The following is an 18,336-nucleotide window of genomic DNA, read 5'->3' on the forward strand; positions in this document are numbered from 1 at the left end:
TGTAGCAAGTCCGGCTATAGGCGGGCCAAATGGCTAGTCTTAGGCAAAAACTGAGATGCAATTTGCTTTTACGCCATAGTTACCATCGGGCCGTTGCTACTCTGTGCGTCCAGTAACCAATTTGTTTGTTCCAATTCTCGCCTATTTTTCAACCCAATTGTCTCAACACACGTGGACATACTTTCCCTTTTGCAATTACCCATTTACCCTAGCATCTCTACACATATCCATTGCACTTCCATTCATTCCTCCCTTGCTGGCTTGCCTTTTTCTATTTTTAGTCCATTTATATCCCTAAAACCCCACTTAAAAACCAGCTCCCTTCTCAATTCCCAAAACTTTCTCTCTCATCATTCGATGGGTAACACAAAAAAAATCACTAGTCGCAACAATGCCGCCGTTTCTCCGTCTTCATATCATGACACTGAACCACCTCCAGAAGGTAACACTAACAACGAACCCTTCCTCATTTGTTCTCAACATATTTTCTTTTCTTGGGTTTATTTTAAGTTTTTTTTTTACTACTTTGCATGTTACACTCTAGTAGTTCTAGCTTTATGGGGTTTTCTTGTTTTTATTTTTTTTATATTGTTATTATTATTATTTTATGTGTTGTTTATTTCATATCTCTGTTTTGAAACTCTATGGTGGCTTTACTTAAATTATACCAGTGTATTTTTTTTTTTTTGAGGTGCGACTTGAAAATATAGGTTTTGGGTTGATGATTATTCATATGAACTACCCTACGTTATTTGAAAGCATTGTTAGTAGGAAGAGAAACATAGAGACATCTGCGTGGGAAATGTGAATATGTTATGTAATGTGCAATGTTGTCCTATTGAGAAATCTTGAATGACGTGTGCAAAGTAGGAACTGAATGTTCATATGGGATGGATGGACTTTTAAGTGTTGGTTTGTTCTAAACCATCTTGAACGTCTATACATAGTCTAGCTGTTGTTTTGATAATCAACCCCTCTGTTGCATGGGTACGCCCTAATTTCCTCTGTATCCTGCGGACACGGGTACGGACACGGACACAAGCAAAACAGACCCTAATTCTCAGATCTCGCCATGTCCAAATCGTCGTACCCGTGTCCAAACCAGACACTCCATCCCGTACCCATGCAACACAGATCAACCCTATATAAGGATCCATTAAGAAATTTTGAAATCAATTCCAACCTTTTAGAAGGTCAATAAAATGGTGGACCTTCTGATTTGATCTCCAAGTAACTACATAAGCCTGAACTTGTGTGTATGTCTCAGTGTGTTCAACCAGTTATATAACTTCAATTTCTAATAACTGTGCATAATATGGAGTTTAGACTACACGGTTTTCTCTTAGTGGGTTGTGTTAGTAGATAAGGTTGTCTAAGATGCATTTATTTATTTCACTCACTATGTTTTGATCACTGGGGTGTCATGTTTTATTTGAATATCTGTTTCCTGAGTTTAGTCTTGTGTAATTTTGTTTTCCGTTTGCAGATGGGCAAGAATCAGATATTCGTATTCCTCTAACACCTCAATGGCTTCTTGAGAAACCCGCAGAGAATAAGCCTGGAAATAGTGAGGTGAGTTTTGCACGCTCTATCTTTGTTTCATAAATGAGTACAACAATGATGTAGCATGTTGTGGTTAGTTTTCAAATCTTGAGATGCATAACTACCAACTTACCAAGATTATCATAGGCATGACTAGTCCAAAACACTTTCTTCTAAACCACCTAGAACAACTTCTAGCACTGCCTCACAGCTTCTTCTATTTGTTTTCTATACAGGGTTCCCAGCTTGGTCCCTATCCCGATTATACTACTCACTCTGATAACTCAAAGTCATCTGATAATGATGAGAAATCCAATGCCAGTGAACATAGAAGGGTTGTTTCCAGATCTTCCTTGCATGATACAAAGTCTAGTAGCCATGATCGTTGGCATGATGAAGAAAGAGATACCAATTCTTCTCTCAGCAGAGGTCGTTGGAAGGAGGGCGACAAAGATCTTGGTGATGCCTGTAAGACAGAACGGAACACAAACAGAAATTATGATGAAGTGTGCCGTGCGTCATCTGAGAGGTGGAATGATTTAAGCAAAAGAGAAAGTAATTATGGTCAACGTCGTGAGAGCAGTTGGAATCCCCACTGGGGGACAGATGACAAGGAGTCAGGAAACTGGCGTGAGAAGCGGTTTAATACTAATATAGATGTTGATATACCTCGTGATAAAGAACTACAGCCTCATGTAACTACTCACAGAAAGGAGGACAAAGAGGGTGGCTTGGGGCCACCTAATACCTCTTATAGTCAAGGAAGAGGCGAGTCTCCTCATCAGTATACTCTAGCTCCAAACAAGCAAAGTCCACTTTTAAGATATGGTCAGAATCAAGGGGAAAATGCTCCTCCAAACTTCAATCATGGAGGGGTAAGCTCTGGAGGGAACTTCATGAAGGACGTTTCATGTCCTTCTCATTCGTCAAGTATTGCTTTGGATAAGGTTGAAGATGGCCTCAGGGAGTCTTTTCCTTTAGCATATAGTAGGAAAAAATTGCTTGCCGTGTACAAGAGTGCTAACAATACATTTTTCAGAAAATCTTTGGATGACTTTATTAGTGTACCTTCACTGACAAAAGAAGAATCACTAGAGCCTCTTGCATTCTCTGCTCCAACTTCAGAGGAAATGGTAATCTTCTTTACAAATCGTTTAGCTATGTTTATTCCTTCTATGTCCAGTTCATTAAATTATGTTGCTCCTTGAATAGGTTATTCTGAAGGGGATTGACAATGGCGATATTGTAAGTAGTGACGAGCCTCAGGTTTCAAAAGATGGAATTGTTGGAAGAGGCACTACAGATATGGCGCATTCAAAACGAGACAAGCTTGGTACTACATCTTTCCATGATATATTTGTATAAATTCATATGCTCATGCAAATTAATGTAATCATGTATGAGTTCTTATATGGATAATTGAATATCCTTGTCATTTTCTTGAATTTGTTTTTTGACTTGTTATGGTCTGACGGTCCGACCTACTTGCCTGAACTCACATTATCTGTGCAGTTTTAGGGGCGAATAGTGTTCCAAATAAGAAATCCAATGAGTTTGCAGTCAGTGGAGTTGTCAGCGGGCAGAGATCTGCTGCTCCTTCTGCTACTCCCTGGAGATCACGTACAGTGGAAAAGCTGTCACAAGTACCACTACCTGAGGTTGGACCAAGAAAATCTGCCTTGGGATCGTCACAGCAACCGAAGGATCATTATGTTGAAAGGGAGGTAAGCAAAGGCGTTGGTCCATCTTTATTGAGTGATTCTACTGCAAGAAGGCAACCTTTTGAAGTCTTAGAAAGAGTTCGAGATGCCAAAAAGTCTCTGCCACAACCTTCGCCAGAGGAACTCTCCTTCTATTACAAAGATCCACAAGGTGAAATTCGTGGTCCTTTCCCTGGCAGCGATCTTATTGGATGGTTAGAGGCTGGTTATTTTGGCATAGATTTGGAAGTTCGCCCAGAAAGTGCTGCACAGGACAGTCCTTTCTCATTGCTTGGGGATGTATTTCCACAAGTACGTGCAAAAGCACCCCCACCTGGTTTTAGCGTGCCAAAGCAGAGCGAAGCAACAAGTGGACCAAAGTTCAGTGGCCTTGGAAAGTTTCATTCTGGCCCCAATGAGTCTGATAACGTTAACACTGATCCAAGGAATAGAAGCGAACCAGTGAGTGAAGCTGAGAATAAGGTCTTGGAAGCATTAATGTCTCGCAATTTGAGCAGTTTGCCATTAGAGAAGTTGGCACTCTCTGAAGGTTGGTTGCTTAGTTAGAAATTGTTTTTCGGTTGATGTTGGGGTGGTGTCCAATGTGCTATGGTCATGATCCTGACATTGCGTTTGCTCAATTTGTGGTGGTCACAAACTGTTTTTTGTTGTGTTTTCTGTTGGTGGGTGGGCTCTGTTGGGTGTGTTGGGGAAGGTGTGTGTATAGCATTTGTAAGTTTTCTCAAGGTATTTATGTTGGCAGAGCCCTGGGGTTAATGCCTCTAGGTGCAAGTCATAATCCTATACATTTTTGTAAGTAAATAAATATTCACAAGATAAATGAAACTGTATGGTGTAGTCAATGATAAGCCTAGCCAGCACCGCATCGCAAAAACTTCAGGTGGTTGTCTAGTTGCTATGGTACTACCTCTATGTATGTAATTTAGACTTAACAAACAGAATGTTGGAATTTGAAAGACCTCCATAGTTAAGATTCTCATTTTCTTCTTTGTCCTCTCTACTACCCACACTCCCTCTTTTTATTTATTCTGAATGTGCTGTGTGCTTTGCTGCTAGTGATTTTGGCCTTCTGTGTCTGTGTTTGAAAAAAATTGGTGACATAATGTTGCGTTAGGGTCCTATTTTTGGTGCTGGGGTATAAGAATTTTGTTGTTTTCTGATTTTACATTTAAGATATATTATATGGTGTAGCACGGCATAAATTATTAATTAATGCAGCAGTTTGTCCTAACTTAAATTAGTCTCTGCTTCATAGGTTTGCCAGGATATAATGTGAACAATTGTTCGGGTAAGCTACCAATGGGAGTAGAAAATGCAAATGACCTAAATTACCTGTGGGCTGAAAAGCTGTTGTTGGATAGGCAGAGGTCTTTGCCAAACTCTTATTCGATGGCAGACACTCACCAGATTTCTCATCCTCAGCATGTCGATCTGAACAGACAATTACAGAAACAACCATCTCTTACGAATACAATGAGACAGACTTTAGAGCATCCTTCCAGCCTTGCTACCACTGAAAAGCTACTCCCTTCTGTTCTCTCGCAGGAGCCACACATACTAAATATGCTGCAAGAGCAGTACTTGTTATCCAATCTTCAGTTACATCTCCAAGCACCCATACCCACACAGCTGTCTTTGCTGGATAAACTGTTGTTACTCAAGCAACACCAGAATCAGGAGCAGCAACAAAAACTATTGCAAGTACAGCAACAGTTACTTTCTCAGGTACTCTCTGACCATCAATCTCGTCAGTGCATAGACGAGTCATCATATGGACGTCTACAGGATGTTAATATGCCACCTGGAAGTGCTCCGAATGATAACCTTGCCCTTCAATCCCCACACGAGATGTTTAAAATCAATTCACAGGTGCCACCTCGTACTTTGGAAGATGCACTTCCAGCTGATTTTGTATCTTTGCATTCACAGGATTCGAAGGATGTTAATTATAGTGTTAGCTCAGAAGCCTCTGCACCACGCTTGCCACATCAGTTCTTTGAGAAATCCACCTGTCAAGATGGTCAGCATGCTGCTCTACCAGAACAACTTGGTGATCTTGTTCAAAATGCCCGTTGTAACGAGTCAGTTATTGCAATAAACCGTGTTGAAGTAAGCGGGATGAAGAAAGTTTTTGAAAAGAATTCCAAGACCACTTCCCAGCAATCAAAGCTATCCAAATCCGAGGGAAGAAATATTGCAGTGGAAAAGCTTGAGACAGCGGTTTCTGCTATGGAAGGAGACACCAAATCAGCAACCGATAATATAGAAACAGTGGTCTCTGAACAATGTACAAGCACCTTACAGAGAAGTGCATCCAGTAGCGAGGTTGACATGGCTCAAGGCAAGGGTGAATCAATAAAGGATGAGTCCCTGCTGGTTGAAAATATTAAAACACATTCAGGTCATCGAGCTTGGGTACCTGCACCTAGTTTGAAGGCAAAATCACTTTTGGAGATTCAACGAGAAGAGCACTTGAAGGCACAAACAAAAATGAAAATTTCTGGGTTTTCTACATCCTTTAAGCTCTCTCAATCCTCTTCCCCTTGGATGGGTATGGTCTCCAATTCAGGGTGTAACACTGATTCTGAGAATGCAGCTGGTTCAGGTTTCATGTTGGGGCAATCTGAAAATGCTCCAAATTCAAAGAACAAAGGGGGCCACTTACATGACTTGTTGGCGGAAGAAGTTCTAGCACAATCTACTGGAAGAGTTATGGAGGCTCCTGACAGTTTTTTTAACAAGCATCTACAACCACATACAAAAGAAGATTTAAATGATGATGTCAGTTTTATTGAGGCCAAAGACACAAAGAAGTCTTGTAAATCTGGAAAGAGTGAGCTTGTGGGAATGAAAGCCATACCCCCTGTTGCTTCAGCAGATAGGTCTGCTCATCCTATTAGGAATGATAAAGATTCTTGTCCGAAACAGGAGGCTGTACCTACTCTTCCATCAGGTTCAAATTTAGGAGATTTTGTTCAGTGGAAGGGTGAGCCAGCAAAAAGTTTGCCTCCTCCTGCATGGACTACTGACTCAAGAAAGCTCCCTAAAGCCACATCGTTGAGAGACATTCAAAAGGAACAAGAACAAAAGCTATGTTCAGCCCAGCAGGCTGTTCCAGTGCCAACTTCTAAGAAAGTTCATTCTGATCAAAGAGCACATGGAAATGGTCCTACGCAGCTGCTCACTGGATCTTCTCCCTTTAAGGCAGAATTTCCTACCCGGAATAATGCCATTGCTTCTGCTCAGTCAAAATCTCAAGTAACATCATTATGGGAAATTCAAGGCACGTCATTAAGGGAAATTCAAGGCACATCATTAAGGGAAATTCAAGGCACGTCATTAAGGGAAATTCAAGGCACGTCATTAAGGGAAATTCAAGGCACATCATTAAGGGAAATTCAGAAGGAACAAGAACACATGTCAACTTCTGCCCAGCAGATGGCTCCAGTGCAACCACCTAAGAAAGTCCATTCTAATCTCAGAACACGTGGAACTGGTGCTGCACAGCCGCTCGCTGGGTCTTCTCTCACAAATGGGGCATCTCCTATCAAGATTAGTGGGCTTGCTTCTCCTCAGTCAAAATCTAGAGAGGAAGATGATCTGTTTTGGGGTCCTCATGATCAGTCAACTCAAAAAGCCATGCAGTATGTTCAACACTAATTCAATTTGTCTTTTCTAGTTTTACTGTTCATCCTAGCTTTGTTTTGACAATATAAATCAGAAAATTTTGTTTCGTCTTAGTTTACATCATATAACCTGCATATGCATCAAAAGTTTCTTGGTTAGGAATGCATGTTATGCTATATGCGTCTTTGTATCTGCAAATAAGGAATTTCAGTTCCAGAGTATTCTTATTTGTGTTAGGATTTAGGAATGATTTGGAAGGTGTGTATAACACTGGATGTTCGGTTGGAGGATAGTGTATAACACTGGATGTTTGGTTGGAGGATAATTTTTATATCCTCCAAGGTGTGTAAATGATATGCCTGCACAAAATGGTTGTATATAGGCAATACGGATTCTTTGTTGTTGTTGTCGTTGTCATTGTCTTGAAAGTCACCTCTGCCATCCTTTTTATGTGAAATGATCTACTTTACTTGTCTGTGACTTATAAACCAAGTATACTTGGTGGCATTTGTTCGCATTTTCATTTTGTTGTAATGATTGCTCATCTGAGACTTTATCATATGTCCAACCAGGTCGGGCTTCCCATCTCTTGTGAACTCCAGCAGTCGGGGAACGAAAAGCATTCCTGTGGAAGGAACTCTGGTAGGGTTGTCCACTAAGCAGAAGTTCTCAAGTAGCAAGTCTACTGCAAATTTTCTTTCCTCTTCAACTGTTGCTGCTCGGTCACCTCCAGAAGGGCGGAAACACAACACAACCAGACTTTCAGGTAACTCTGTTGCGAACTTTGTGTTCTGTTCCTTTTGGACTTTTACCAATAAGATTTTCTTCATTTTTGGCAGAGGCAAAGGATTTCAGAGATTGGTGTAAGAAAGAAATATATAGGCTTACTGGGTCAAATGGTATAATGTTTCCCCTTTACTCATTAATGCATAATATTATATTGGAACACACGGAATCTGGAAATGACTGCAAAACGTATCAGCAACTTGTAGACTCCAGGTTTCATTGTTTATGCTACCAAGTCTTGGACACATTTTCAAGTGTATCATGCCTCATGTGCTTTATTGTAAGCTGATTTGTATTACAGCTGAAAATCAAACTTTCCTATTCCTGTTACAAGTTAGTAATCCGTGCATGTGCAGAAAATCCACCTGAACTTTCAACATTAGTCCACTTGAAGGCATGCAGAAAATCCTCTCAGATGCCTGTAAAATTGACAATCGTCATCTAATGATTTAGGTTTTTTAAGCATTTGTATGTGTCTACGACACTGACATAAATTAGTTCTCATGCTTGGAGGGAGTCCACCTTAAGGCATGAGCCGACAATACTCATTTGGACACTAGTGAAATTGATGGTTGGCATACTGTAGGGTTAACTATGGATTCATGTTGAAGATGGTGTACCCTTCCTCATCCTATGTCTACAATTCTGCTCATTGGGGAAAGCAAGTTTGTAATCTACGTGGTGCTTTAGGTTAACTTAGAGTGAACCAAGTTCGTTATCTTCTATCTTTTGTTTCTAATTTTTTTACTTGCCTAAAACTTGCTATTACTTGAAACCAACATGAAATTTCTAGCCTTGATATTTACTTCCTAACTGTTCTATTATTCTTGCTACCAGATACAAGTTTCCTGGAACTTTGTTTGATGCAACCAACCAGGGAGGCTGAAATGCTATTGAAGGAGAACCTTGGTTCATGCGATCCAGACCATACGTTCATTGACAAGGTTCTTGACTACAAGGTCCTGTTACCTGCTGATGTACTTGAGTTAGCTTTTCAGTCTCATGATGATCCAAAGACATCAAAACCTGGCTGTGGGAATGTAGATACCAACATCATCAGTGATCGAGATGTTGACTCTGCTGAGGTTGCAAGCCATATTGGTTCAAAGGGAGGAGGCAAGAAGGGGAAGAAAGGGAAGAAGGTGAGTGCATCACTTTTAGGGTTTAACGTTGTTAGTAACCGCATTTTGATGGGTGAGATTCAGACTGCTGAGAATTAGGAAATGAAATCAAAAGCAGTTGTAAATACAATATGAAGATACACCTTAAAGATAATTTACCTTTAAATATCCTTTTTTTAGGGGGGAAGGGATCAGAAGCAGACATCCGAGCTCACTCAGTTTTGTGCACAAATTTTACACAGTAGAAAACATGCGATGTGTTTATTTGTGACCGCGTATAGATAATCCAAAGTATACAAATTCAGTTTTAGTGTTTGTTATATCGCTTATAATTTCTTAATTATGTATTTTATATGAATGAGCTATAAGAAGTTAAGAACTGGTGCAATAAGAGAGATGGAAGAACTGTTAGATTAGGGTTTCTTCTGATATCCATACAGAGTTGTGGAAGCATAGAATAGAGATCCAAAGTACTGATCATTAGTTCCCACGTCTGTTCACTGATACTGTTTGATTATCTCGAGTGTGAGTTACTTGTGAAGTAGTGATTAAGAACACGAACTGACAAATGTGAGTTGACAGCTTCGCTGCAGTCATCAACTGTAGTGACAGAATGCCCTATTGTTGTTTCATTGTGCCCTATGGCTGTCCGGATTTGGAGATCAGCTGTAGTGATCATTATTTTCTCAATAGGAAAAGATTCTCGAAGAAGCATGGCTGTTTCAGTGTTGACATGGAATGACAATGTCTCGCGAAATAATTTTTGGACAATTTACTTGATGCTAAGAAACTTAAAAGAAGAATTTGACCCATGTTCTTCCTTCACAACTCACAGAGCGACATGAAATAGGAACGAGCGATTTGAGACTATTTGCAGGTTTAACTGTTTTAAGTGTCATTTTTCAACGGCACTAATTTGAACGGCACATAGTTTCCTCACGTCAAACACTCTTGGTTCAATAATCAGAACCGAGGAAACTGACACAAGTCACGCTCTCTACAGTTCCAAGGATGTCAAACTGTCAATACAATTATAGCCTTCCCATTTTAGCAATGAACACCGTTCTACACTCCGAAATAACAGCTAAGAACAATGCCGATTTACCTTCTAGAGCTTCAAACCTCATCCGGAAAGTTTAGACAAACCAAAACCCAGTCAACTCCTAGCTGCCCATAGGAGAAGTAATAGGTTGGGGATGACAGGATTTGAACCCGTGACATTTTGTACCCAAAACAAAGGCACTACCAAGCTGCGCTACATCCCTTTCAATTGGTCTACTCAATGTAGATACAGCGTAAGCTTGAAACATGCCAATCTATATTCATTTTGCACTTGGCAGAGATGACAGGGAGATTCAGAGATCCAACTTGTTTTTATGTACAAAAAATGAACTCACAAAGAATCTTGAATTTATTATTGACAAAATGACACATATATAGATATACGGAAACACATGCACACAAACCACCCAGGAAACACACCAACTTACAAGAGGAAAGAAAAAGTCAGTGTTCCAAACAGAAGGAACTGAAGGTATACATAACAAGACTGAAGAGTTACACATTCAATAGCTTTCAACCAGATGAGACAGAAACTAGCTGGCCGAGGACTCAATAAGTTTACAGCCAACAAACCCAGTAAAGTAACAAGACATCACTGCAGAAAATCCATCTCCTTGTTCTATGATCAGTCTCAGCCAACAGATTCTCCAATTAATTCATCAGGACTATGATCACAATTATGAGCACAATTCCAAATATGACCAAGAGCAAGCATGACTGCAACAAGCACAAATTTAGGATTAGAGCAGAGAGATAAAAGGACATTCCTTCAAAACTCCCTTATTTACTTCCACAAAACAAAAAACACAAAACTTCGTATCTCATTTCTTAGCAGTAAACTATAAGTTTACAAACTATTTGCCTTTAAACTATACCAGTGATGAATTAGATTTTTGGGTCTTTGATGCTTTCACTAGATGGGATGTTCCTTGTGCAGTTGCTGCATGCGAGCTCTCGATGTTGGAGTCAATATCATCTGCCAGCGGATAATTTATGACCAAATGTAAGGAGAGAAAAAGGTGAAAATGTCAAAAAGAATATGGCGATAACTTACCGATCATTGCTCCTTGCTCATGAACCAGTACAGCGAGATCTTTAAAAATTTCATTCACCTCACCAATCTGTTGGTTTATCTCTTGAATTCCTTGCTCCCTTTCCTCAATGATGGCCTCATTGAAAACAATCTCATTATCCAGTAGCAGAACCTCCTGCCTGCAACACAAATCAAGAGAGGGCAAAAGGATGGCAATTGAGAGCGAAAAATAAGCAACAACAATAGCAGGGGGTGCATAATCACTTTCTTGTAACATAATACTGAAATCCCATAGATTTTCCTTTAAAAAACTGATAGGTAGCAGCTCATTATTCATAGCACCACTTGGCTAAGGACTCGTCATCGAGAAGGAGGAGAATTATCATCTCTTTGTAAGCAAATTACTTAAAACCCATAAATTTTTCTTTAAGAAATCTATCAGGAAGTCGTTCTATAAGTACCTCATCATACATCACATCAAAAAGTAGGAGGTTGCCTCAAGCTATACAAAGGGGTGATAATTTTTCATCTCATTAATAACATATGAGGTAGTAGCTCCACTGCTATTATCATTTTCACTTTTCTAAGAATAAATTATACGGAGGACGGAAAAGCTTCATGGAACAAGAACTAACCCTTCTTAATGTGTCCCCACTCATGTGTTTACACAAGTACAGACAATGTAGGCTGAGCTATCCTGCTACAAGTAAAACTAAAAACCTTGACCAGTGCCCTAAAGTAAGGAAATAACCATTATAGCAGAATAAATAACAAGGAATATGTATAGATCAGATCCCAGGGATCTCTCTCTCTATCCTAGCAGTTTGCTCTACTATGGAGTGGTAAGCATGGGCCTACTGCATCTTGCTCCTGTAGGTCTTCGGCCACGTAAGAGCACTTCCAACGGTTACAATAAAAATACTCAAAATGGAAAGACCTTGAGATAAAACTGCAAATCCACTGTAAAGGTTTCCTCAATTTTTCCCTTCTTTTTTTTTGTTTTGCTGCTCACGGTTCCAACTTCCACCTATTGCAAGTTTTTCAACTTTTCAATAGCAAATATCTTGTGCCATTTACAGTAGTTTTATTTTCTAACGAAGTATGATAATGAACAACGAGATTAATGGTCAATAATATAGGGCTTATCTTTTGATGAATTCGCTTACCAAAATTTAAAGCTTTTGATAATCCATAAGAACCTGATTCATGTGCCTATTAATGGGAGTAACTTCAGCTTAATATCTCTAATGTATGCCCTTTTTTTCTATCTGAAGAGCTAAATGGACATTATAGAGGAAAAAGAAAATAGACAATGCAGGATTAGCTATCCCACCAGAAGCAAAACTAGAAAAAAAAAAAAAAAATGAAACACAACGAAAATTACTCGATTTTCAGCTTTTAGGATCATAAAATTGAACATGTTATATTGCAGGTGGACGTTTTTGTACACTTCATCAGGAAGTCATCTGTAATCCTATAGTCAAAGACTGTCTTTATCATAGTGGATTGATATTATATTTTCATGTAGTTGGAATATTGCTTGCCCTATGTCTTGCTAGGGGGCATTGTGTGTAAATCGCAAACATGACTGCGAGGATAGCAACCAAGGATAGCAAACTCTGGTTAAACCTCTCACACAAGGACTATTATATGGATTTTTTATATAGGGTTTTAATTTTAAAAAGACAAAAAAGAAGACAAATAGGATAACATAACAATGAGATACTCGCTTTGACCACATATTAAATTTTATCTACAAACTTTTCTTCTCATACATAAGAACCTTGTGCTAAACTTTTCTCAAGAAACTATCTCCTTAACATCAATTGCAACCAAGGAAAACATGAAGATGAAGGCAAGAAAAAGAATTACCTTCTAGATTCCACAAGGGCAGCACGTTGTTCAGGGTGTCTATCCGAACTTACATCTAGATCGCTTGTATCATAACTGCCATGATCAAGGAGTAGCATGAGAAAAAGACGTGTTATAGAACCTAGAGACAAGTACAATGTGTTTTGAGTTACAGTTACATCACATGATGGTGTGTTGGACATTTGAGAGAAAATACCTGGAAGGGGGAAGTACTTGGGACACAGAATATGCTGTTTCCCGCTCAGCTGCAAGACGTTGAGCCTTCTGAAACTCTTTTAAAACTGCCTGGAAATCTTTTGCAAGCTTAGCATCGGCAATCTTTTTGCTTGCCTGCAATTAGATAGGGGAAAAAAGCAAACTTTTTAAAACCATATATTGCAAACTACATCCAAAAGAATCAATCAATCCATACTTACACTAACTTCGGTATACTGATCTGTTTCACTAGCTTGTTTAAGTTTGGCTGTAGTATCTTTCACCAACCGTCCAATATGTAACCTCGTCTTCTGTCTGCCAGGAAAACAATTAAAACTACTACACATTGGGAAGAAAGATGAAACATTCAAAAATTATACCAATTCAAACTCACAACTTATCGCGAAGCTCGGGGGTGTCTTTAGGAGTACCAAGAGTATTAACGAGGCGTTGGAAAGTGGAAACAGCAGTGTTTATTTGAAACACACCCGACGCAACGGCTTGGGTCGGATCTTGGGTACCGTTTGTGTATCCTCTTCTTGACCCAATTGCCCGACCCGCTTCTAGATCTTGGAAACTCATATTTTTTTTTATAGCGAAGAGATTTTTTTTTTGCTCTCAATTTATGAATAATAAAATTGAAATTGAGAGCAAATAAGAGAGAGGAGAAGGGGGTGGGGGGATTTTTTTGGAAGAAGACGAAAATGAGAATTTGGGTTTGTTAGTTAATTTGTTCTTTATTTATTTTTGGTTATGGAAGCTGGCTTTTTTTAAACAGACCCCAGATTGGGACTGATTTAAAAAACAAACAGAGGCCCGGTTTGAACCCACTACTTGTGTTTGATGGGCGGCTACATAGCTAGTAAATTCGTGGAGGGCAAAAATTCCGTACTGAAATTATTGGTAAAAAATTCAAAAATTTGGATTTTAATTCGTTTAAAAATTCAGCCCAAAAAAACAAAAAAAATGTCAAACATATAATTCGTGTTTTATATGGGTATAATATGAAAAAATTCGGTCATATTTTGTTGCATTATAAGTTTAGAAGATAATATATTTTTTCAAATTGTAGTGTGTTTTTTTCATTTAAAAAAATAGACCTTATTATTCAGCAATTATAAGCCTAGATCATAGAATTCGAGTATTAATCTTTAGGTTTAAAACGTTCGTCTTATTATTTGTATTATACAGTAAAATATATAAAATATATATAAAACAGATATAAAACAGAATATTACTAGCTATGGGCGGCTACCGAGTACCGAAATAAAATAACAACTTGATTAAACAATGACCCCGCGCATAGGTGCATGCTAATGGGCCATTAGGAGTTTGGGCCATCAGTTTTGAATGCCAGTGCAATTTAAGCTGTTCAAAGTTAAAATGAGGCAAAGTCATTAATTTGCTCTGTTTGGTTCGATGTATTTACATGCAATTGCACCTAATTCCACGTAACCACCCACAAAACAGTGTTTGGTAGCAAAATGCAAATAGGCGGTTGATGCAACAAGTTGCAATTATATACACTATATAAGTAGTTTTCATGACATCCACTTGCAGCCAAAAAAGTTGTGTAAATAGATGCAAACACAATAAAGGTGCTTTCTCTTATTTAAGATATGAAAAAAAGTAGTGGGATAATATAACTAACTTTATAAGATGTGAAAAAAAGTAGTGGGATAATATAACCAATTTTACATCCTTTTGTCTTGGGTTTACCAAACACAAGTAAATTGAATGCAATGCAATCAGATGCAATACAATCATATGCCATTTGCAACTATTTGTCATTTGCAAGTCGGTACACCGAACCAAACAGAGCATAGTGTCAAACTGTAAACCTTCTTGTAAAATGCCAAAGAATTCCAATGGAATGTGAAATAATTTTAAATGGTAGCCCACACCAATCTTTAGTTATCAACTGTTTAAATATGATTTGATTTGCTATTAGTAAAGTTAACAAGTTTCATAGCTTTTAAACTAAGGCCATCTATAAGTAAATGCCAAACAATAGTAGCAAATTGCAAAATAATAATAATAATAATAGGCTAAATCTAAACCTTCTTGTGCCAGATGTATGGTGTCTCAAGCCCATTACATCTTTAGTTATCAACTCATCCAATATGATTTGATTTGTATTTAGTGGCGTTAACAAGTTTCATCCAAAGGCCCTAAGGCCATCTATAAGTAAATGCCAAACAATAGTAGCAAATTGCAAAATAATAATAATAATAATAATCTCCAAGTGTTAACAAATTTGATAGCAAACAGGCGTGCACCACTTGAGTTATCAAACAGTTTACAAGCATAGATGGAACCAAGTCTCAACATCTGGGGTGCAAGAGTATATGTAACACAGTAATTGAACTAAGGGATGCGGTGGTAGAACCATGTTTAAAATATTTTTCTCTGTGAAATTACTAATATATTTTGTAATTTCTCAAATCTTGTTCTTTCTATGCCCCTTGCAAAAGGAACTTCAATTGTCTCGCGCCACTTTGATTGTCGGCCCTAAACTTTTGGTCCCACTTTCCCAACTGTCTACGCCTCTTTGTTTGTCGCCCGCCACTTCGATTCAAATCTGGCGTGGGAGTAGTAGGGCACTAGGACCCCAATTAATATTGCGTAATTTGGCCAATTTGTTCACAATCAAATTCAGAATCAAGGACCAATATACTGAAAAGACGCGTTACTAATAATATACACATTCTTCTGCATAACGCATAGGGGCCCTTCATCTTTACATTTTAGGTTCTGGACCACAAAATAGACATACACTCTTGTGCACACCAAATATGAAATGAAACACCCAAGCTTCCACCTCATAAACCACTGCAAAACCCTTGAACAACTCAAACAAGTCCATGCACAAAACATCACAACTGGTCTCATTACACACTACCCTTCACTCACACTAACCAAACTCCTCTTCACTTTCACAAAACTCCCCACTCCTCCTCTCATTTCTCTAAACTACCCCCTCTCCATTTTCAATCATATCCCAAAACCTTCTACATTCTCTTACAACACTGTCATACGTCTCTACACCCTTTTCTCCACCCCTTTTTCTGCACTCAACTTTTTTGCTAAAATGCGTCGTTTATTGATACCCCTTGATGCTTACACCTTCCCTTTTGTACTCAAGGCTTGCACTCATTTTAATGATTTGTTACTTGGTAAAACGCTTCATTCCCAAGTTATTAAGTTTGGCTTTGGTGGTGATATGTTTGTGTGTAATACATTGATACATTTTTATTCTAATGTTGGTTGTTTAGTTGATGCTAAGTTGTTGTTTGAAGAGAGTGTTGAGAAGGATGTTGTGTCTTATAATGCTTTGATTAACGGGTTCGTTAAAGGTGGTGATGTGAGTGGAGCGCGCAAAGTTTTTGATGAGATGTTAGTTAGAGATAATGTTTCTTGGGGTACACTTTTGACAGGGTACGCGCAAACAAACCAATGCAATGAAGCCATTGGAATGTTTAAGTGTATGATTGATTTGGGTGTGAAACCAGATAATGTAGCATTAGTTTCTGTACTATCGGCTTGTGCGCAATGTGGGGCATTGGAAGAAGGGAAGAGGATACACAATTACATTCAAAGAAATGGAGTTCAATGTACTGTGTTTTTATTGACGGCTTTGGTTGATATGTATGCAAAATGTGGTTGTCTATCTGTTGCTAGAGAGATTTTTTATTCGAGCTCGAACAAGAACTTGTTCACATGGAATGCAATGCTTGTTGGGCTTTCCATGCATGGACTAGGTGAGCTCACACTAGAGTATTTCTCAAAAATGTTAGACAAGGGAGTGCAGCCGGATGGGGTGAGTTTTTTAGGAGTATTAGTTGGCTGTACTCATGTAGGTTTAGTAGACAAGGCTCGACAATTCTTCAATGAGATGGAAGCTGTTTATGGGGTGCAACGCGAGCTCAAGCATTATGGATGCATGGCTGACTTGCTTGGAAGAGCAGGGCTGATCAAAGAAGCCATGGAGATGATAGAAGGAATGCCTATGAAAGCTGATGTGTTTGTGTGGGGTGGTTTGCTAGGTGGGTGTAGAATACATGGGAATGTTGAGGTTGCAGAGATTGCAGCTCAACGCTTGATGGAATTGGACCCTGAGGATGGTGGGGTTTATACAGTCATGGCCAACATCTATGCCACTGAAAGGAGATGGGAAGATGTTGCAAAGATGAGGAAGTTAATGAATGGTAGAAAGATCAGCATGAATACTGCTTGCAGCTCAATTCAAATAAATGGTATGACTCATGAGTTTATTGCAGGGGATACATCACGTCCCCAAAGCGATGAAATCTATTGAGTTTTAGATGGAATATTCTGGCAACAATTTGAGGGATTGTACTGATTTAGTACTGTAGTGCTCTAACTGTAACTTATAATTCTTTGAGAAATGGCTGGATAATGTGTATGTATATTGTAAAGGTTAGGAGGGTGACCAAAAGTAGCACAAGGAAACCAGCCCACCATCCTCTCACATAAGTTTCTTTCAGATTAATTTGCAATTGGATTGATTAGTTAAGGGTGCAGGTATTTGGGAAAAGGAGTTTGCAGACATGGCTGACTTTGTGTGGCATTGAAAGCAGCGGGTCTTTGGTAAGAAACATGTTCTTTCTTCTTCCTGTCGTAAAGTTGGAGAAAATGATGAGCTCAGACGTTCAAAGTTCAAAGTTGGAGAAGGTCTTAAGCTGCTCCGATACGATTAAGAGCATTCTGGAGGATGACAGTTCTTGTGATATGGTTCCCCTCCCTATTGTGAAGGACTGAAGGACATATACTTCTTAAAGACAATAAACATGGCAGATAATATTGGACATATACTTCCTAGCAGTCATCGCATATTCTAATTATGAAATGGCAAATACAGCGAAGCTTTGTGAATTTTGATGCTGCATCTTTTTACAGCAATGTTAGTCCAATGCCTTTTAGATTATTACTGCCAAGAGATAGCAAATAATAATGGAAACATGGGTCCTGAGAAGTTCGAGCGTACTTTTGCCTCAAATGATTTCACTCTGGAGGAGGTCGCTGCAATTCATGACAAAAATCATTGGGCTCTCGGTTACAGCTAAGCAAGAGTGGTAAGGTTTACAATCTGATCATTGGCTTTAGTTTTCGTTTGTGCCCTGAAATTTATTTTACCTTCCTTGAAGTAGAATTTGAGTCTGAAATCAGAATAAAATTTCTAAATAACATTCAGAAATCATCACACACTGCTATGAACTAGCATTAATTATGTTATGTAGTTGTCCAATCATTTGACTATACAGAAGCTGACCAGTTTAATCGAACATATGCTTATAGGTTGTACGTGTTTCTAGTTTTCATTGATTGAAATGGGAAAGCAGTCATTTCCTCTAGG

General features: G+C 38.7%; 3 protein-coding genes across 4 annotated transcripts; 2 read left to right on the forward strand and 1 right to left on the reverse strand.

The window, feature by feature from the left end:
* Nucleotides 1–248: 248 nt before the first annotated feature.
* LOC147501293 (protein ESSENTIAL FOR POTEXVIRUS ACCUMULATION 1-like) lies at nucleotides 249–9,112 on the forward strand. 2 transcript variants are annotated; one of them, XM_086606326.1, is made up of 10 exons: nucleotides 249–442; nucleotides 1,487–1,572; nucleotides 1,779–2,675; nucleotides 2,755–2,875; nucleotides 3,055–3,792; nucleotides 4,519–4,988; nucleotides 5,193–6,907; nucleotides 7,463–7,656; nucleotides 7,730–7,789; nucleotides 8,514–9,112. In XM_086606326.1, exons 1-10 carry the CDS (start codon nucleotides 358–360, stop codon nucleotides 8,894–8,896), a joined length of 4,749 nt encoding a protein of 1,582 aa, XP_086462452.1. In that variant the 5' UTR covers nucleotides 249–357; the 3' UTR covers nucleotides 8,897–9,112. The 2 variants fall into 2 exon arrangements, with proteins under 2 accessions (XP_086462452.1, XP_086462451.1); XM_086606325.1 differs by having other exon boundaries at nucleotides 4,519–6,907.
* Nucleotides 9,113–10,190: 1,078 nt separating this feature from the next.
* On the reverse strand, nucleotides 10,191–13,769 carry VAM3 (Syntaxin/t-SNARE family protein). The gene is made up of 7 exons (XM_086606328.1): nucleotides 13,354–13,769; nucleotides 13,181–13,274; nucleotides 12,961–13,094; nucleotides 12,765–12,839; nucleotides 10,914–11,071; nucleotides 10,735–10,835; nucleotides 10,191–10,576 (listed from the first exon to the last, which is right to left on the reverse strand). Exons 1-7 carry the CDS (start codon nucleotides 13,539–13,541, stop codon nucleotides 10,511–10,513), a joined length of 816 nt encoding a protein of 271 aa, XP_086462454.1. The 5' UTR covers nucleotides 13,542–13,769; the 3' UTR covers nucleotides 10,191–10,510.
* Nucleotides 13,770–15,650: 1,881 nt separating this feature from the next.
* On the forward strand, nucleotides 15,651–17,955 carry LOC147501295 (Pentatricopeptide repeat (PPR) superfamily protein). Its single transcript, XM_086606329.1, has one exon. The coding sequence runs from the start codon at nucleotides 15,760–15,762 to the stop codon at nucleotides 17,275–17,277; it is 1,518 nt and encodes a 505-aa protein (XP_086462455.1). The 5' UTR covers nucleotides 15,651–15,759; the 3' UTR covers nucleotides 17,278–17,955.
* The last annotated feature ends 381 nt before the right edge of the window (nucleotides 17,956–18,336 follow it).

The sequence above is a fragment of the Coptis chinensis genome, chromosome 4 (genome assembly GCF_015680905.1).
Source record: "Coptis chinensis isolate HL-2020 chromosome 4, ASM1568090v1, whole genome shotgun sequence".
Classification (NCBI taxonomy): domain Eukaryota; kingdom Viridiplantae; phylum Streptophyta; class Magnoliopsida; order Ranunculales; family Ranunculaceae; genus Coptis; species Coptis chinensis.